The following is a 20,806-nucleotide window of genomic DNA, read 5'->3' as shown; positions in this document are numbered from 1 at the left end:
GTTTCTGTAAATGGAAATGGGAGCACTCTGGGCGGAGTGCTCAGTTTGCAGATTACTGTGTCATAATATACTGTCAGCCCTCACAATTTAAATATATTTGTAAAAAAAAAAAGTTACTGCAGCTTTAAGAAGCTTTTCAAATATCCCCAATTTATATTCAAATTGTTTAAAATATAACCCAATCATATCAGGCTTAATTAAGAAATTAAACGAACGTGCCAACTGGTTAAGAATTACGTAAGAGTAACGTAATATTCCTATAAATCTGTCCGATCACTGCATATAAGAGCTCATTCTTTGGTATTTTCTCATGCATCTCACTATGGAAACATCTGGGTTTGAGTCAGCAGCCATCCTGTCGCTAGTTTGTATTACATTGTGATGTCTCCTGACAGGATTGTAAAGACTGGGTGGGTGGATCGCGCCTGCGCAGTGCGCCTCGTCCACCGAACAGTGCGGCAGGAAAAGCGCACAGAGTGGGGGAAAGGAGGAGATGAAAACAGTTAGGAAGGGGGAAAAGAAGAGCACGAACTGAAAACGGATCTTTTTTTTTTTTTTTTTTTTTTTTTTAATTTAACATAACCGTGGGCAGGATCCCGTAGCTTTGCTCCTGAACCACACAGATTATCCGTCATGTCGTGAAATCCCAGGATACAAATGTCCGGGGTAATTCTTCAGGAATCCTGCCACTAAACTGCGCCGCGCTGTCACGATTTACGGAGGTAAAAACTGAATATGAGTCTCAGTTAACCGAGGAGGGGGCCCTCATCAAGCTCATACCTAAATCACGCCCCTGATTTCTTTTTTTATTCTTTAATTAGCCGGAGGGGATTTTTTTTTTCTTTTTACTGCATTGAATTCCTCTGGACGAGATGTCATCCGCATTCAGGAGGAGCTCCTCCGGCTGACCGAGCCTCCAGCAGCAGAGGGACGCCGACGCACAGACGGACGATGGGAGATGCGGCAGAGGACAGAGGGATGAGACGCACATTCATCGTCCCTGCCATCAAGAGCTTCGACCACTACGACTTCACCAGGGCCAAGATTTCCTGCAGCCTGACGTGGCTGGTGGCCAAGGCTTTCGGCTCGGGTAGGTGGCGCCTCCTTGGTGCTTTTGATTCGGAGGAGAAGAGTGGGGAAACGCCGCTTAAGGTAATCAACGAGCGTGTGATAATGTGGCGTGCTGGTGCGACTGTTTTGTAAACAGCGTCATGCAATCAGGATCTTACTGTGACAGACAAACGACGAAAACAGACATTCTGCCCAACAACATTTGGGCACAACTTATTCTGGGCTTTTCCTATTAGTTAGCTTCATCCCGTCAGCGTTATTGGTTTACCCTTGCTACCTGCTGCCAATTATCCCATGTCAGGTCAGATATTATGTAACTCTCTGAGTTCAGTTGTGGCTGTTTTAACCTATACAGGTTGGTATTCATGCATTATTGTGTGAGATTGGCGTAGCGGAAGAAACTTGGTGTTTATGGACATGTACAACAGCTCAAGCACAGTTAGGCTGGACAAAGAGGTTCTCTCAGTTGTTTATTTGATTTAGTTCTTTACTTGGACTGGACCACTTCAATACATGTACATGCTTTGATCTTAATCAATCCGTTGTAGCGTTTTAGGTTTGTTGACCTGCCATGGTCTAGAGGCCTCTAACAGGTTTTCTTACAGTATGGTCCTGTATTAAGCATCCCAGCATGATGCTGCCACCTTGTTTCACGATAGGGATGATGTGCAGTATTAGCTTTTTTGCCACAAAATAGTTTAACTATTGGCCAAAATTACCGTTTGATCTGAACAAACCTCCACCTTCCACATGGTGACAATGTCCCTATACAAGGCCTGAAGCAATCTGACTTTCAGTGAGAACTGCTTCCATAAAGGCCAGATTTCTTGAGTTCAAGACTAATCCAGTTGCAGTTGTGCCATACTCTTCCTTACTTGGATGATGGATTAAACAGTACTCAGTGTGATGTCCACATCTTTTTTTTATATCTCAATCCTACTTTAACATCTACACAACTTTATCCCTGACATGTCTGTGCTCTTTGGTCTTCATGTTACTGTTTGTTCACTAATGTTCTCAGAGAAACCTCAGAGGCCTTTACAGAACAGCTGGATTTATAAAGAAATAAATTACTGACAGGTGGGACTCTTATTAATAAAGAGCGTCTCAGAAAGCAGTCGGTTTTATGGGTGTCAGAGTAAAGGGGACTAAATAGAAATGCATGCCACCTGTTTCAAGATTTTTGGTCATAAAAAAATGATTCAAACACTTTTGACGCATGTCAGAGGAGACTTGGTGCTAAAGAGTGAACTCAATTAAAATGAAGCAAACAAAATCTAAAACTCTGGAACACAGATGCACAAAGATGTTGTTTGAGAACTTTCTTTATGTCAGAAAATAATCTCTGGGGCAGCTGCTCAAGAGTCTAATAGCTTTTGAGTATTTGTTTTAATAACACATGTCTATCCTACAGCGTTAAGATGCTTCAGGTTTGATCCCACCCTGCTGTCTCCAGGCCAAAGTGAAGTCTTTTCTTTAGCATCGTACTTCTACTATCCTCCACACAGACAGACAGCCTTAAAGAGAACTAGGCAAAATGCTTAAACAAACCCATCGATCAGACTTTGAATGCCAATTAGGGCTCCTTTATGTTACAACCTCGTGGAGCTTGATATACAGTATTTGCAAGATGTGCAACAGTAGCAAGCGTGTGCTGTGGCTGCGGACACATTGCTGCTGTCCTGTTTTTTTTTTTTTTTTTTTTTGCCTCGGCCTTCCAGTGACACAGTTTCAGCTCCTACCACTGAGGAGAACTGTGGCCCAATTCATGAGCGGTCCTCAGAGCCTCGTTTGGCCTAGATAGACCCGGAGAGCTGCAGGGAGAAGCTGCCAGTGGTCGGATGCAACAGTTTCCCCACTGGCTCAGAAACTTATGAGAGGCGGATTTTTACATGGATCTGGTTGTCTTGGGCTGTAACAAGCACACATTAGTGCTGGAGGACCTTTTGAGGATTAAACTTTTATTCATAGTAAGGAGAAGGGTTGTAAAACAGATTACTTAACCTGAAGAAGAAGAATTGGTTTCAAAATGAACATTTGATGAATTTCACCATTGGTAGAATGTAAATCCAACATATTTTCTTAGTTTATCTTTTACCAATTATACAGTAACCATTTAAAAGTAACATAAATGGTTTTTTTTTGGTATTTTTCACCAATCTTGTTTAAGGATTTCTCAGCTGCCAGTTGGCATCAAATCTGCTGCCTGTGAATTAAATCTGCTGCTGAAAAATTACATTTGACACACTCCAGGAGAGTCTGTTTCAATTTAACTGGATAGGTCAAGATTTTATTGAGCTGGTGTTGGGAGCTCTGAGCAGAAACTCATTTAAATGACAGTCTGTCGCTGGCTTGATACCCAGTACTCTGACTTATCATGTACAGCACCTCAAACAGTACAGAAACAATACTGACTCTAGCAATTTAGGACATGGCAGAGATGAACTACAACTAGATAAAGATTTTATTATCTTGAACAAGTTCAACATCAAATCATACAGTTTCCATAAGATTGTGCTTTAAAACAAAGAGGTATTTTAACTTATGCTCTTATACTGTCCACTTTATTGCTTAAATCCCACAAGTACCAGGATGTGTCATCCAGATGTCGCAGCTAAAATGAAACCAGAAAAAATGTGTTTATGTCTAATTTTGATGAAATTGTCTGAATTGTTGCCTCAGTTTCTTATCATTTGCTGACACTCAGTGTGGACTTCTATAACCTATCTGCTTAAAGATTTGACGTGTTGCATATTCAGACATGGTTTTCTACATAAGTTGGTTGTTTGAGCTACTAATTTGTCTTTCTGTTGTCTACAGATAGTCCACCCATTTTCCTTTGAAATCAATGGTGTTGTAATCCATACAGGAAACTTATTTTTATTAGTTTATCAGCACAAAATCGCAGTGAAATACATTTAGTGAAAAACGCTGCTTGTACATCAAAGATAATGTTAAAAGTATGTAAATATGCTCACTATTTCAAAGTCATCCATAACATATTCCTGCAGCCTTATTGATGTGCAAAACTGCATTTCATATGACTCCCATACATTACATTTTATTTGTAATAGAAAAACCTCATAATCTCTTAGGAAGTGAGTAAAAAAAATTCTCTCTGTTTTGTTTTTCCTTGGAGTTTTCACTGCCTCTTGTTGGGATCCAGATATCTGTTCTGGTCATTGAAGTGGCTCTAGTTAACTCCATCAGCTGCTACTCTGAGCAGGTAAACCTCCAGCTGGCACTGGACCTGCATCGAAAGCCCTTTGAGAAATAACATTTATGACAGAAGGGAAAAAAGATTTGGAGAACATCTTGAGAGGATGTCAAGAAAATACGGTATAACCAGGGATACTGCAACAGAGTACTGTATCTCAAAACATCTACTTTTGTTTTGTTTTTTTTAACTGAGATGAACAAAAACATTTAGAATAAAAACAATGTGCAAACAACAATTTCCATCTCATAGTTACCAAGTAAAATCTAATAGAAGAAATCACAAATTTTGTATTTTTGTTTCAGTCTTTCTTTAATGACCTTGCACCTGGAGTAGGTGTTGGCATTTGATCTGTTTTTGTTCTAGAGTTTGAGCTTGAAGTTGTGTCAGTGATGGCCAAAAACCTACACTCCTAGACAGTTGTTCCAGAAAAGCATCCCTGAGCTCATGCAGTGATTTCTGCTACAGACTCTTGTTTTCAATCCAGCTCTGCCGGAGGGCCTGGAGATCACAGCCTTTTCGTAACAGTCACAAGCCTTGTTAGATTTGCACCAGGAGTGTGTGGGTCCCTCAGTGTTACTATGCAGTGAAAAAAAAATCCCAGTCATATTTAATGATGCACAGTTTAAGCAGCTTTCTTTTGGCTCTTGTGTCAACTCATTGAAATGTTCTTAATAGTTTTGATATTTCTGATGGAGGAGTGAAGTGATTGAAGCTATAAGCAGGGTTTCCCTCAGTGTTTTATAAGCCTGGCAGGCCACCAGGCTTTAATTGTCCCCCCACTAGGCTAAGCAATGCTTATTTTTTTAAGTCTTGTTAAAATGTTTGCATTTTTTAAGACTTTACAGTTGGTGTTCAGGTATTAATCTTCCAATCTTTTAATATAACACATACTTATCAAGTGATATTTTAAAATTTCCTGTCAACTTTAAACATTTTTTAACTCAAAAACACGATGGATGAATGACTGATCTAGCCCCCAACCACCAGGCTTAGCAAGTTTTATGGGGGAAACCTTGTATAAGCAATGTTAGATATACATGTAGACATAGTCAAATAAATGTTACAGATGTTTTTAAAGGACACTTTTGCTAATTAGTCATCAGGTTTAAGTTGGCTGTCTCCCTCTGCTGAACCCTTTCTGTAATTGTAGGTTTGAATGGGATCTATCGCACAGTAATCTTGATCAGTTAAGCTAAAACTAACTTTTTAATGTGATTGTTTGCATCTTAAAAAAACACAGCTTGCAGTAAGCCAGTGGAGATAAGCACAGTTCCCAGGGGTCTCCAGAGGAGCGGTCTTCTCCATGCCTGGACTTCCTTTGGCAGCTACTTCCTGTCTGTTTCCTCTTTGATGGCCAACACAAAGGCAACTCAACAAGGCAGATTTTTGATGAACTTAAAAAAATAAAGTTGTGCTTGTTGTGTAATTGTTGTTGCTGCTGTTTGTTGTTTTTAAAAATAATTTCCTTTAAACTCTTTAAGAATCAGTCTTTATGTGAATAGAAAGCTGCTGTGATTGTTTTCTCTAAGTGGATTTGTACAGAAACTGAACATTTCTACAAAAAACAAGAGTCATCTTAAACCAAAGTCACTCTAGTGAACAAATCATCATGCTTGTGTGAGAATAGCTTTGCTAATTAACTCTAATCTGTTGACGTGGTTACAGGTCAGACTAGTTAAAGAGTTATGATGCAGAAGTTCTCATTATAAAGAGGTCTAACATCTGCGTGTTGCTCTAAATATCTCCTTTCATCACCCAGTGTGGCTGCATAGGGAGGCCGCTGTGACCACAGCTTCTGGAAAACTGCAGAGAGCGGATCACAAGCCGACTGGATGTTATATTTGTGTCTCTGAAGCGAGCGTTGCATATTGGTTTTCTGAAGACATTTAGTCAAGCTTAATGTCTTTGCTCTGAGCTTGTTTTGAAGGGGAAATATGTTCCTTTAAGCAGGATTCCTTTAGTTCTCTTTGTTTTCCTCGGTGTGCTACAGAGACAGGCAAAGAGGAAATGACCCCCACACACCAGGGATATACACTCATACAGGAGCATGAGTGTGTCACAGCACACTCCCCTAGAAACATTCCTACACAGGAGCCTTGTCTGAACACTGCACCAGTAGGAAAGAAATGAATGCTTACGGGAGACTATTTATGAGGAGTATCGTTGAGTTCTGAGTCACAACTTGTGGTTAAAAACAACACGACGTCATGAAGAAAATGAAAAGCTCAAGAGGAGCAACAGAGTCCTGAGTCCCTGCGTGTGCGTGTAAGACTTAGTTTCTATTTTTGCAAAAAGTAACTCCCTGTAATGCCTTTTAAGATTACCGGTACACATCTAAATGAAAGAAATGCCTTCTGTAGTCATGGAAACACAACTGAATGTGAGTTTATGTTCATCCATGTTCATGTTTTCAAATCAGTTTTGGCCGTGTCAAGTATTTTATATACGTGGATCAAACTGTGGCAGTATGGTATGTGTGATGTGGCTCACCCCCCAGGGTGCTGTCGACTTTTGGGGTGACATGAGTCCTAAAACTGATGCTTTCCTAAAACTGAAAAAGAGTGAGCTGTTAGTTGTGAATTTTGTACTAAAAGTGACCCCTACCTATTTGCGCTTCAGTTTTCACAGATTCACATATTTGTAGATTTTTCTGCTGAGCGAGACTCCCAACTACTCATGGAAAATTAGCCTCTTTGCAGATTTTCATGTATACCATATTTAAAATATTTAAAATAAAACACAGCTTGGGAAGCTAGAATACCTAGGTGAGATGCTAGTTGACACGCTATTAATTGGCATTTGCAACGCAGCCAAGGATAGACATTTATATTCCTTGGCGCTGATTGGCTCGAACTCCAAGACCAAAAATAAGGAAGACTGTCAATATTAGCTTCTGCAGAAATGCTGAGATGGTTTTCTCTGTGTGTATTAATGCATATTAAGGTAAATTGGTGTTTGAACTCTTAAGAGGCTGTTTTCACAGGAGGCCTCAAGTATTTGTGGATTTTAGGTATTTCACATATACTGTAGAGTGGTTGAATATAGACACAGGGTGAATATTTATTATTTATTGCACTTCATGAAACTCTAGGAAGTAACTTGCAAATATGTCATATGTGTGGTTGTACTCTAGCTTAGCGATGCACTCTCTCTCTGGATTCTTCTCCTACCAGTTGTTAAATACAGACAGATTTCTGTCTGCGGAAACATTTACTGTTCAAAGTAAGAGTAGCGATGAGGGTCATGCACTAGAAAAGGGGCATTCTGAAGAGTAGGACATGTTAGCGGCATCAGTAAAAACGCCCCTAGCATTTTCTGCGAACCCACCTCACACCCGCTGTGTTTAGTTGACATCTGATGCCAAGCAAACCTTTTTATGAACCGGTTCTGTTCAGGAACATCAAGAGTATCATACACTGTGTTCCAAAGTGTATGATACTTTGGAACACAGTGTGCAAGTGATATTTTCTCAGATTTTCTTAAATGGTCAATGCAAATGATGGTCAGTATAATTTTCAAGTCATGAACTATTACAGTATAAATCAAATTTTACTGAACAAAGCTCCCCATGAGAACAGTATTTTTTTCAAAAATAAAAAACTCAAAACACACTGTTCCAAATTATTATGCACAGCAGATTTTCTAAACATTTTATGGATTATAAAAAACTGCAAACGGTCATTCTTTGAATGTGCAGCATTAAATGGTCACATGTACTAAAATCAAAAGCTATTTCAATCAAAAACATCTTAACAGATCAAGTTACATGTTAACATAGGATCCCTTCTTTGATATCACCTGCACAATTCTTGATCCATTGAACTTGTGAGTTTCTGGATAGTTTCTGCTTGAATTTCTTAGCAGGATGTCAGAATACCTTCCCAGAGCTGCTGTTTTGATATGAACTGCATTCAGATCTTCTGCTTGAGGAAACTCCAAAGGTTCTCAATAGGGTTGAGGTCAGAGGAGGATGGTGACCACACCATGAGTTTCTCCCCTTTTATGCCCATAGCAGCCAATGACACAGTGGTATTCCTTGCAGCATGAGATGGTGCATTGTCATGCATGAAGATGATTTTGCTGCGAAAGGTACGGCTCTTCCTTTTGAACCATGAAAGAAAGTGATCAGTCAGAAAGTCCATATACTTTGCTGAGGTCATTTTCACACCTTCAGGGACTCTGAAGGGGCCGACCAATGATTCTCTCCCCATGATTTAGGCCCAAAAAATGACTCCACCACCTCCTTGCTGACATCACAGCCGTGTTGGGACGTGGTGGCCATCCACCACCAATCCACTACTGCGTCCATCTGGACCATCCAGGGTTGCACAGCAGTCATCAGTGAACAAGTCTGTTTGAAAATTAATCTTCATGTACGGCTGGGCCCACTGAGACCATTTCTGCTTGTGAGCTCTGGTTAGGGGCCCAATAGTAAGTTCATGCACCGTAAGCCTCTGGAGGATCCTCCACCTTGAGGTTCCAGAGGCTCCAGCAGCTTCAAATAACTGTTTGCTGCTTTGTAAGGGCATTTTAACAGCTGCTCTCTTAATCCAATGAATGTGTCTAACAGAAACCTTCCTCATTATGCCTTTATCTGTACAAACCCATCTTTGTTCTGAATCAACCACAAATCTCTTCACAGTATGAAAACGCTTCAGTTTTTGTTAAATATCTATTATTTTCATATTTTGTCATACGGCACAACACTATCTGATGATTTTTGTCAGCAGAGAGATCTTTTCTCTTTCCCATATTGCTTGAAACCTGTTGCCTGCTTAATAATGTGGAACATCCTTCTTAAGTAGATTTCCTTTTATTGAGCTCATCAGACAAACTAATCAACCCAGCTCTCTGAAATTAATTATAGTGATTCAAAGAGCCCTGACACACAATACCATCTATAAGTTTAATAGCACAACAAAAATTTTTATCTTTATGACACTTTAATCCAATTTGCATAATAATTTGGAACACAATGTATACTGGAGTCCATTTTAGCACCAGTCTTCTAATGTGTGTTGGAAAATAAGGCAACCAAAGTTTGCCTTTTCAGACTGTTTCTCTCTTGATCTTTCCTTCTCTCTGCTTTTAGATGCCGTTCCAGAGGAGCTGGCCGAGCCCTTCTACAGGGACCAGTACAACCAGGAACACCTGAAGCCTCCCGTCGCCTGCCTGCTTCAGTCCGCTGAGCTGTACTGCCGAGCAGGAAGCCTGATCCTCCGCAGCGATGCTGTCAAACCTCTACTGGGACACAACGCCGTCATTCAGGCCCTGGCCCAGAAGGGGCTGTATGTCACAGACCAGGACAGACTGGTCACCGAGAGAGACCTGACCAGCATGCCTATACACATGGTGAGTGGAGATGTTCCAACCATGGGATTCAGGAACAACGTGGGTTTAAAACAGGAGATTTTACATTGTTCCTTTGTTATTTTATATCCCTTCTATCAGTGTGAAATCATTGTAAAAGATTCAGATTTGGGAATCATAGAGATAGGTGACTTAAAACTCAGGTGTGATTTGCTACATGCAGGTGTAAAAACTGGAAACTCATAAAATTATGGTTAAAAGAACCTAAATCCATGTGCACAAGAAAATGATTCAACTGCCATGCAAGAGTTTACTTGACAACCTGATGACATGAAGCTCATGAGGCAGAAGAAGGCAGAATAACACATTTTGACATGAAGCAGAAGATCTGAAACTGATTTCAGATCTTAATTATCCAAATATCAAATTGGATAATTTAGATCCAATTTAATTCCTTATTGATTGGGAACATAAAATTCCCGATCAATAGGAAGTGTTCACAAGCTTTTGCTTTTTGCAGTGTTTTTTCATTGTCATATTTTGGTGTTGAGTGCCATGCATTTTTAAAAAGAAGATTTCTTTTTATATTAAAACAAGATTTTTAGCTAAAATGTTTTAGTTCATGAGGGAAAAACACTTTTTAACATCTTATAAAACTATTGTTCTGTTGAACCATAGCAGTTTGTTTCATTTGTGTATTTCAGTTTTTTTATTTACACATGGTAGGCGATTTCAGACTGTTTTTTGTTGGCTAAAATTAGTTTACATTTATATTTATTTTTGATTTTTTTTGATACATTAAATGTGTGATTTTGTGTATATATAAATATATTTTTGTTCTGGTGACTATTTAACAAAGGAAAGTAAAACATGTATGTGCCACCTGTTTTGCTGCATGCACTCTTCTGGTGCAGCATTTTTTGCAGCTTAGCGCTCCTGGTCTCATTTTTGTTGCTGCAGATAATTGAATTTTATTTCAAGTTAACAGGTTGAGGACATTTTTTACGTTCAGGTTTGATTTGACTCATGGCATCGTTTATCGCTTGAGAAATCCCCAAAGAAGGGAGTGAAGTGTGATGATTTGTTCGTTCACACCTCCTTCCTGGTGCATTTTCAGTGATTTAGTGACTACATTAAGTAGATATATGACGCTGATTTCTAATTCCGTCCCAAACATATTGATTTTCTTTTGTGCGGTGCTGCTTGTTAATCTCTCCTCGTCTCTGGTTATTAAAAGAAATTTAAGAAGTGTGTTCCTGCGGACTCAGTGGGAACCTTTTTAGTGACGCTGGAGTGGAGGCTTTTCTGTTCGGGTTATGGTGCATCTGCAGAAAAAATGATGACCTCATGGTTTTCCAAATACTGTGCGCCAGAGGAATAACTCATGTCGGGGAGGCGGAGGAGGACGACCAGAAGGAGGAGTATGGCATTTTGTCAGAGGGTGAATGAATGAGGAAAAGAGGGAATTTAGGGGCAGCCATTTGGGTGTGATCCAGGAGGAAGCAGGAAAGTAAGGCGGGACAGGGGAGGAAAGGGTGAAGACAGTGGAAGATAGATGTAATCGGGGAGAGGGAGAAGAGCTGTGAAGGAGGAAGAGGATGAGGAGGAAAGACGGAGAAAATGAGTGTAACAGACAGTGGTAATGTAGCCATCTGGAAGGAGGTGAGAGGAGGGGAGAAGGAGCAGCAGGAGGAGGAGTGTGGAGCTGGCAAAGAAGGAGACGAGGAAGGCGTAATGTGCACCACTGCAGCAATGTGGTGGGTGGGGTCTCGCACTGAGCTAAAGCCCGTTTGGTGCTCAAATGATACCCTCTCTCCAAAGCACACGCATCTCTTTTGTGCTGTCAGACATCCAGCAAGATTTATTGGCCTTTTCTACAAATAATTTAAAATATTTGTTTGTATTTTCCATGTATGCTTCACGTACGGTTAGTGTAACGCTGAGATGAAAAAGTGACGAATGAGGCAGAGTGGGAGTGGAAAGTGCAAACCTGCAGAGGGGGCGTGCATCATCGCTAAATCTTCACCTTCATCTGGCGAATGAAGGTGAAGAAAAAGGTGGGATTGGAATTAGCTGGTGTGAAGTTGTGCAGAAAACAACTGGTGTGACTCTGAATGGACAGTTCTTTGTGTCTGTGGACAGTATTGGCTGCTTAGATTATGTTTGTCCAGGTGTATTTTACTTCCTTTGATCAAGGACAGACACGAACACACCCCTGCAGCCATGCAATCGGTGAAAGAATACCGATTCACCTCTTAAGTGGTGTGTTTGAGCATGCTGCAGCTTTGTACCACTCTTTGTATCCACTGTTTGCCATTTCCATGGCCTTATAAGGCGTGTCTGTCACTGTGAGGGGTTTTAGACACACGCATGCATTCACACACATGCACCATAAAAGTCTTTGTGAAGGCATAATAGGCAGCACATGGTTTTTAAGGCCAGGCTGTAGAGACAACAGTGGTATCTTCTTTTCCTGTTCAAGAGAAGTTACAGCACAAAACAATAATTACCCCCCGAGGTTTGACGATCGACAACAAGCTTCTTTGTATTTTAACAGTGTAGTTTTTCCTTAATTTCACAATGTTCTGCAGATATTTGTTTTACACTAAAATTTGAATGAAGCAGATTCAGATATGTTTTTGTAATATGGAAATGTGGAAATGTTTTAAGGATGTGACTCAATTTGCAAGCCTGTAAAGGTAAAAGGTAAAGGTAATTTTATTTATGTAGCACATTTCCAGCAACAAGGCAATACAAAGTGCTTATGCAAAGTGCTGTAAGTAGTTCCAGCTTTTGTCTGCCCTTTTCTTCTTCCTTTTGTCCTGATCTCTCACCTATTTGCTCTCCAGAATACTGAATGTAGTGCAGCACAACCACTTACTGTAGAGGTGCAGTATAAGTGTTTGGTATTAACTCAAAGAAACCGACCAGCATTGTTTATTTTTATTCAGCCAAAGGAAGTGTAAGAAAAACCGTTGAAGTACCGATTGATTGTAAGTTACGATAACAGTGTGAATCACTGCTGTTTTCTGGACAATAAACAAAACATTAAGTCATTAGAAATTTAGACCAAATTATACTTTTGTGGAAGTCAGCAGAAAAAGTTGATGACGCCACACTTCCATCACTAAATTAGGCATGTCTTTCAAAATAGCCCCATTTAAGCAGTCTCTAATTATTAAAGTACGGTATATTTTTAAACCTCATTGTTGTTAGATTGTGACAGTCAGCACTGTTAATGCTGTAAGTGTTGTTGACAATGGGCAAAAAGTGCACTTTTTTACTTTTGCCTATTTATACCAGAAGAAACCACGCACCAAATTTGTCACATTATATAAACTAAAATTACATTACACAAACACTCTAGCAAAAAAACCAAAAATGGTTTCAATTTCTACCCCTCAATTTATTGTGAAAGCCACAAAACAAAACAAAATTTAAAAAAAATTATTATTATCATGAAGTGGGATCTTAACCTGTGGATAAAAATATCATCTCACCACTTTTCATTCCTCTCTAAAAGAAATGTGCGGTGGTGAGATGAAGCCAAAATGTTATGTTGTTTTAAAACTATAGTTAGCAAGCTATAAGTGGCTTGATTGTTAAGGAGCAGGCTTGCAGGCTAACAGCTAATTTCAGCTTCTTATACACCCAGTGTTACTATAGCAACTAGCCCGAAAAGCGTAATATTCTGACCAAAGAAATGCTTGAAATATACTACTCAATTTATGGCAGTTAATGTATTATTTTTGCTTTTGTCATAAAAATAAAATAAATAAAATAATTACAATAAATAAGTGTTGCATATATACAACTGAATACACCTTGTACATATTTCCATTTATGGTAAAAAAAAAAAAAAAGAGAGAGATATATAATTCCACTTTTTCAATTGGCAGCAAAATTTTTGCATCCTGTCACTTAGACTAACTCGGTGTAATTAAAAGCAAGACCCAACAGATGCAGTTCTGTTGGAGTTAAGAGGAACCCAAGTGGCTTGTCATTTAAACTCTCAGTATTTCTCTTTCCACACGTCTAAATGAACACACATGAAAGTTCTGCTGCATGCAGGAACCTCCACAAGCTCCTTACCAGCATGAAAGATTTAGGGATTTTATGCAAATGCGTTGAGAAAAGCTTTAATCGTCAGGGAAGCTTTATGGCGTCTTAAGAAAATTCCTATTTTTTGATCTCCAGTTTCATTCTAAGCTGCTTGGCTGGTCTCTCCTTCTCTGCCAATCATTCAGTCAGTTTCCGTCAGTCAGTTTCCATCAGCCAGGTGCAGAATGCACACAATGTGAAATATCTGACAAAATCCTGAGGCTGCAAAAACTCCAAACAGAGTCAGCACGTTGCCTCATGAGCTGAATATTAGACTCCTGTGTTTAGCTGCTAAACCCAACAGTAGTTTATTTAAGAGCTGTTACAAGAAATCACACTTTAGTTTGCTTTTATGTTTTATTTAGAATCTGAAGATTATATAGTCATAAAAAAGGGAAACCCTTCTAAATATTTAGATCTTTGTGTTTGTGTAAATGTTTGCATATCAATGTAGATTTATATATATATATATATAATTTTCTGGAAAATAAAGTGAGTTGATTACGAGTGAAGTGACAAAAACTAACTTAAAAAAAAGGATGTTAGGAAATATACTCCTAATATCTAATGTTACCCCCTGTTCCGCTGAAGTAACTCATCTTAGCACTTATTTCCATCCACAGTTTGTTTCTGGCAGTGATCTTATGTTTGCGTTATGTTTTGACTGGCTTTACATGAGGTGATTCCACTGAACTCTAGCAGCAGCTCAGCTTCATGTCTTGGGGAAAGACTGGATCACTGAGAGCCCTGATGTTCTGAACAGATGTCTCTTATTTGTTGTTTTGACTTTGTTTTGTCCTGAATCATTGAGCACCAGGTAAAAGGTGCTTGTCTTGTTAGGTTTATATCGTATAGGCATAGGTAAGCATATACAGTGTAGACACAAACACACATGCATGCAGTGTAAATATTTTTGAATAGAGCTGTTGTTAGGCAGGAAAGGGAAGGGTAGGTCTGTTGCTTTGACCGGGCTGGAATGGGGTTAGAAAGGCCAGGAGAAAGTCAACGTTTGTAATCATGTTAAAATCATTTGCGAGACTTGAATGATTTAAAAGATTATTGCCCTCTGTCAGAGCATTTCAACTATTTTTCATAGGAACCCCCCCACACCTATTGTTAAATTAATCTTGCTAATAGACCTTTGCGGCTGCGTTTCTGTGCAGAGCTCCCATCTGGCGCTCATCGATACCTTAATGATGGCCTACACCGTGGAGATGGTGAGCGTGGAGAGGGTGATGTCCTGCATCAACAAGTATTCGTCTGCTGAACCGCTACACAGCGACGGTCTCGTCCAGGGGCTGCCGTACGAGACCGAGGATGCAATCGCCACCTGGATCAACAAGGTATGTGCAGGGGTGCAAAAAAAGCCATGAAGATGTGTACTTTCAAAGACTGCACGCATTCCATGCATTACCTTTTTATTTGATTCGCTGCTGTTTTGGTTCTGTCTGGGTTCAGCAGATATGAGAGCCGTTTCCTCATTTTCTTGCAAGAGAGCTGGAATGTGGAGTAATTCCCAAGACACTTCCAAGATTAGCAACGTCTTTTGTTTGCTGCTGCAGGAATAAAAAAAAAGCAAAATTAGAGCCTGAGTTGCTTAAGTATCTAAGGTCACTCTGTTCATAATCTCTTACAGATTATTTAGCTGCTAGTTTTTGCTTGTGAGATATTTGAGATATAGTGCTTATGACATGTCACTGCCTATCAGACAGAAGTAATTTTAAAACAAGTCTAACAATTTTAAAAACTAACATAAAATGATAAAAAGATGGATTAATGAGATGGATTAGCAAGAATAACATAGTTAGTGTTTTTTTTGTTTGTTTGTTTTGTTTACCATAGCTTTGTGTGTGTTCTCACCAATTGCAATCAACTGATTTCTTAGTTAATTGCTGTTTAGTAATACAAATTTTGATGAGGAATTAAATAAACATGTTGCAATCCAAGATCTCCATCTGCTTTTTTTTTTGTCCATGAAGTCATGTAAAATATTTAAAGCCTTGTATACGTATTAAATGTATTATATGGAGGCCGTAATGAGACAACTGAGAGATGTTTAGGAATGTGTGTTTTTGTGTAATTTCATCCTGACAAAAAGGAAAACAGAAGTCATTATTGAACAATAATTTTCAAGTTTCAAAGACTGTTTTATAAGATATGACTTCATTATCTCAAGTTAATGTGTCAAAGTGAAGGTGACAGGTATTTCGCTGAAGTTCACGTTATCCGTCTTCTCAGAACAGACCTTTATTCAGCCTGAAACTGACCCAGTGCTTTCTTGAAATATGACTTCGCTCTCTGAGTGTCTCTGTCTCTTACCACCTTCTCTGTTTCTTTCTGTCGTTCAAGGTGAACGAGCAGCTGAGGGACATCCTCATCGAGGAACAGAAGTTAAGAGAAGCCTCCCTCCAAGACTCAAACGTCACAACACATAAGGTAAGTTAGAAAAGGTTCTCCAACACAGACTGACCCGTTGGAAGATGCTGCTCAGAAACGAGTTTGTTTAGCCTCTTGCAGAGAGTTAATATTTGTGGAATTGAAGTTTTATTCAGAGCCACATCTGTGTCCACACATGCAAAAAAAAAAAAAAAATAGCTCCCTTCCCCTGCAGACAGATTCAACACACAGTGTACGGAGCTTTGCGAATCAGACGAACAGATGAGCTCAGTCACCAGCTGCAGAAAGTATTTGGCAAGAATCTCCCCACTGCTGTTTGAGGAGACAAAGCATTTCACGGGGCAGAGGAGGAGATGCAGGGTGACAGTCGGAGAGGAGAAATGAGGAGGGTAGGAGACATGGCCGCTGTAGCCGAAGGGCCTCGGTGACAGACGGGCACCCTGCTAGCTAAGCGGTTATATAAGGTTCCTGTGACACAACGAGTCAATCTGCTGGCAATAACACGCTGCAGTCAGCCGCCGTCCTCTTCTGCTCACTCATCCATGACGCTTCAGCACAGGTCCTGTCAGGGCAGCAATAAGGTGAAGGGTAAAAATAGAAACTCACTGAAGGCTTGAATGAGATGAAGTTGTGGCGCTTTGGTGGATTTAGAGTTTTTTCTTGTTGTTCATTAGAAATTTGATGAGGTGAGCAAAGTGTGAGTATCAAAGACAGCTTCAAAGTACCTGGCTATCACAGTGTAACAGGAAATCATTACTTTGAAAGATTTCAATGAAGAGGAGAAAGGATCTTTTTTTATATATATTAATGTTGTTCTGCAGGGGGAAATTTAAATTTCAAAAGGTATCTCACTGATTATCTTAGCTCCCCCATAGACATAATAAATAATAATACAGGATTAATTAAGCATTTATATTGCTGCAGTCGTACTCTGCCATCCTGTTTAATTTAATTTTTAATACAAAGGCAATGACTAAAGTGGACTTTTTTTTCTTTTTAATTACAAATAATTTTTTTTTAATCTATCAGGGGATATTTATTAGCCATTATCTTATCTGACCTGGATAATATTTAAATACTAAAGATTTGTCACTGACTAGTTCACTTCAGATAATAATTTACTTCAGATAATATAAACTCTTTTTACTTTAGATAGATTTACTCTGACAGAAAACAAATCTTATAGCAACTTACATTGGGATGTTCTCCATACTGGAGATTAGCATCTGTAAATATGAAGCACAAGCGCGACTTCTCTACATTCAACAAGTGGAGTCCCAGTCGTTGGGACTCTGCCCTGACTGTCTGTTATGGAGCTGAATCATCTTCCGCAGATATATCTTCTTAATTTAGTAAGAGGAATATACAACATATGTGTGTGTTTAACCCGTTTCATGCTGACACAGTTCTTCAAAGATGGATGAGAGGAAAATAGTCCTAAAGACACTTCACATCAGTCAGTTGCTTTTACGCTGCACTCTCCATCACACAGCTCTTCCTGCATGGCATCAGCTCCAACAGGAGAAGTCTACTCACTCATTAAGAAGACAGCAGGAAGGAAATTATTTCACACACACACCCACGCCCGCAAACACGCGCACACTCATCAATGCTTCTGCAACGTGCCGGCTCTAGTAGATTAGCATAAGATGCTCCTCGGTCTCTTCTACTCTGGGAAAGTGTGAAAAGTGTTTTAACTTTGGTCATAAGATGAAGAACTCACTCAGTTATGTTGAGGAGGAAACAGAGGATGTTTGTGTTCAGTCTGCTGGAAGTGCACGCTCTACATCACGGCTGAGTACGTCTAAAAGCACTGAAATTACTAATGAGGTAGCTGCTCTGCAATAAAAATAACCATATTTGAGTCACTTAAGATAATTTTACAAAGCTTTTCCTGAAAGTTGGTTACTTTTCATCAGTTAACTAAATATTGTCTTTACTCCCTTGAGAATGTGGATTCTTACCTCAACTTTGAAATTTACAAAAGGCAGTATTTTACTGAGGTTGAAAGCTAAATAGGAAGAAAAAGATCCTTTGATTTCATTTTTGAAGCACATCTCTAGTACATAATTACTAGCTTTGAGTTAATAATTTCTCAAAGTGTGTAAATTGTCACTCAGTAACAATTTCCACACTAAAGAGTGTGGTTTTTAAACCAGCTTGTCTGCTGTCAGTGCCAGTCAGACTGAAAATCTGCTACATACAATACCACAGTGAAAAATCAGCGAGATTTTAAAGCTCCAAACCAGCACTGACAGCAATTCTTTAAAACACCCATTACTATTCTGTCACAACCTGCACACTTAACACATATTAATTATCCTCTGTCTTTTACAGAGCCATAACAGATGTTGTTTTCAGGTGTTGGTATCTCTTTCCCAGTCAGTGGTGGTCCTAACATGTATCCCACTCTCTCCTCTTATCCAATCATGACCCACCATCAAGTCTTCTAGCAAATGGTACTGGAGATTAGTACCTGTAAGTCCATTCATTCTGGAAAAGATCTCTGTAACCCCAGCATCAGTCCTGACACTCCTTAACCCCAACCTTCACATTCTTCCCTCCGGTTGTTCATCCCTGCATGCAGCCCAGAGCTCCATCATTGTTTGGCCAAATGTCTCCCACACCTCTCACCTGCCCTCCCAACCTGTTTCCCCTTCTTAAGATGAATAAGACACCGCGACTAGTCTTGGGACTCGAAGGTAGATATACTTTTAAGACATACAGCTGATTAACATTTACACCCCTGGTTCTGCTGAAAACTAAAATGAATTGAAGCATTTCTTCCATCTTCATTATAAACCTGAAACAGTTGAACTTGTCTTGCGTGAGAAAAGGACGAGCAGTACTGAGAGAGATTCGGTACCAATGGAGCAAAGTGAAGGACAACAGTTTGTTTCTCACAGCTCAGTGCTCAGTCATAGCTGGCTGTCAGACAGAGAGCGCTGCGCTGACTGAGTCTTCCTTTGTACCACGTCGGTTACAAAATGCGGCCATCAGAAAGCATCTCTTCATGGGCTCCCAGGGAGTGCTGACGCCCTGAAGGCACATGCGGTGGTTTGTTGTCCCTGCGGTTTTCACACGTGTAAAGCATCACATAAGGGAACCTGCAGAAAGGAAGAATAAGCTTATACACAGATCATTATTAAACACTAAATCACATGAAAGCGTGATACAGAACCGCTGCGCAGATTTTTGACGGCTTTAGTCCCAAAAAAATGTTTCAGAGGAGGTTTAATAGTGTAATGAATAATATTTTCAAAGAGAGAAAACAACAGAGAGAGCAAAACTGTTCCAGTCGTTTCCTTCAGAGCAAAATGAAATCTGAAGTGAATGCCAGAGATGTATTATTTGCATGCTCAGTATAATCTGCATTACTTCAGATGAATGCTTGAAAACCGTCAGATTAACACCTTGACTTGTGTGTTTAATCAAGCTGTGCATGCACTAGTAGGTAGTCAAAGAGAACCGCTGCATATCCACCCTGACGATCCATGAAGGTGATGTCTCTGTGTCGTTGCCATGGTTTCAGGCCCGGTACAAGAGGGAGCATGCCCAGAAGAATGTCCCGTCGCTCCCCCTGGTGGAGAACTTGCTGAAGGACAACGCAGGTGGCTGCGCCCTCGCTGCCCTGCTGCACTTCTACTGCCCACAGGCCGTCCGGCTGGAAGGTGGGTGCCCAGACCCAAACATCTGTCTGTGCTAGGATTTCTTATTCATTAAACTGTACAAATGCAATAAAACAAGAAATCTTATCAGGAAAGAAAAGAATGAATTGTTGTGATTCTTTTAAAATTCCATGTTTGTATTATGTAAAGAGAGAAACATTAAAATGTTTGAGAGATGAGATCGGTAAGTTGATTTTTGATGATTCTTTTGTTTTTATTCAAAAGCAGTGTTTGTATTTGTGGGGCTGTGATTGCAAAAAGAAAAAGACAACAAAACATATTTAGATTTTTTTTTTTTTAATCATTAATCGCATTGGGGGTTTTTTTTCTCCAATGAACGTCATATATATTGTGACAAACTATTATGTCCATGCCGCCCATCCCTAGTTTTAGATCCATTTACACTGAAGGCATTCAGCAATAATTGGAGAAAAGATGAGCCAACAGGAAATTTAAAAAACTGGATCCTTATCCAGAAGTGATTAAAAACGCAGGTCAGAAACTGCTGGTTGTGCTCTGCAGGCGATTCTCTGTATAGATTCTCTATAGATCTGGACTGTAGAGTAGGTCTGCTAAGCAAAACTATTTTCTTTTACTTAAAGCTCTCAGGTTTCGCTAGAATACATCAAAACTTTGTGAGAGACTATGTTGTGGTTCGATTGAATAAAATTACAGGTTCTGGGCCACAGCTCATTTAGATATGTTTGACAAAAATAACACATGACCAAAAGAATACTGTATCAATGGTAGAAGATGGTGGTGGCAGTATCATGCTCTGGGGTCCATTTTTCTCAGATAGAATTGGGATTTTTGCTAAGGTGAATGTAAGTCATGAATAACTCTAAATACATGTCAGAATAAATCCTTAAGAATCATAGAAATCTAAGATGAAGGGTTTTTTCTTTCCAAGATAAACATAAGAATAACTTTGTAAAGGGATAATTAAGATTTTGGAGTAATGTAGGTAGAATCCACAGGAGAATCTTTGCAAGACAGAGGGGACAAAGTCAAGATATTGGGTGCTAGTAGATGAAGAACA

At 39.6% G+C, this 20,806-nt stretch overlaps 1 protein-coding gene across 1 annotated transcript in view; it reads left to right on the top strand.

Annotated features, from left to right (window-relative positions):
• The first annotated feature begins 455 nt into the window (after positions 1-455).
• camsap2b (calmodulin regulated spectrin-associated protein family, member 2b) overlaps positions 456-20,806 on the top strand; it is a 34,299-nt gene continuing 13,948 nt past the window's right edge. Inside the window, 5 exon segments of the mRNA XM_032565297.1 lie at positions 456-1,090; positions 9,384-9,643; positions 14,866-15,045; positions 16,052-16,138; positions 19,632-19,770. Coding sequence (XP_032421188.1) covers positions 952-1,090; positions 9,384-9,643; positions 14,866-15,045; positions 16,052-16,138; positions 19,632-19,770 — 805 coding nt within the window. The 5' untranslated portion in view covers positions 456-951.

Source organism: Xiphophorus hellerii, chromosome 6, assembly GCF_003331165.1.
Source record: "Xiphophorus hellerii strain 12219 chromosome 6, Xiphophorus_hellerii-4.1, whole genome shotgun sequence".
Lineage (NCBI taxonomy): Eukaryota > Metazoa > Chordata > Actinopteri > Cyprinodontiformes > Poeciliidae > Xiphophorus > Xiphophorus hellerii.
Note: the sequence above shows the minus strand (reverse complement) of the source record. Positions and strands in the feature narration are given on the sequence as shown.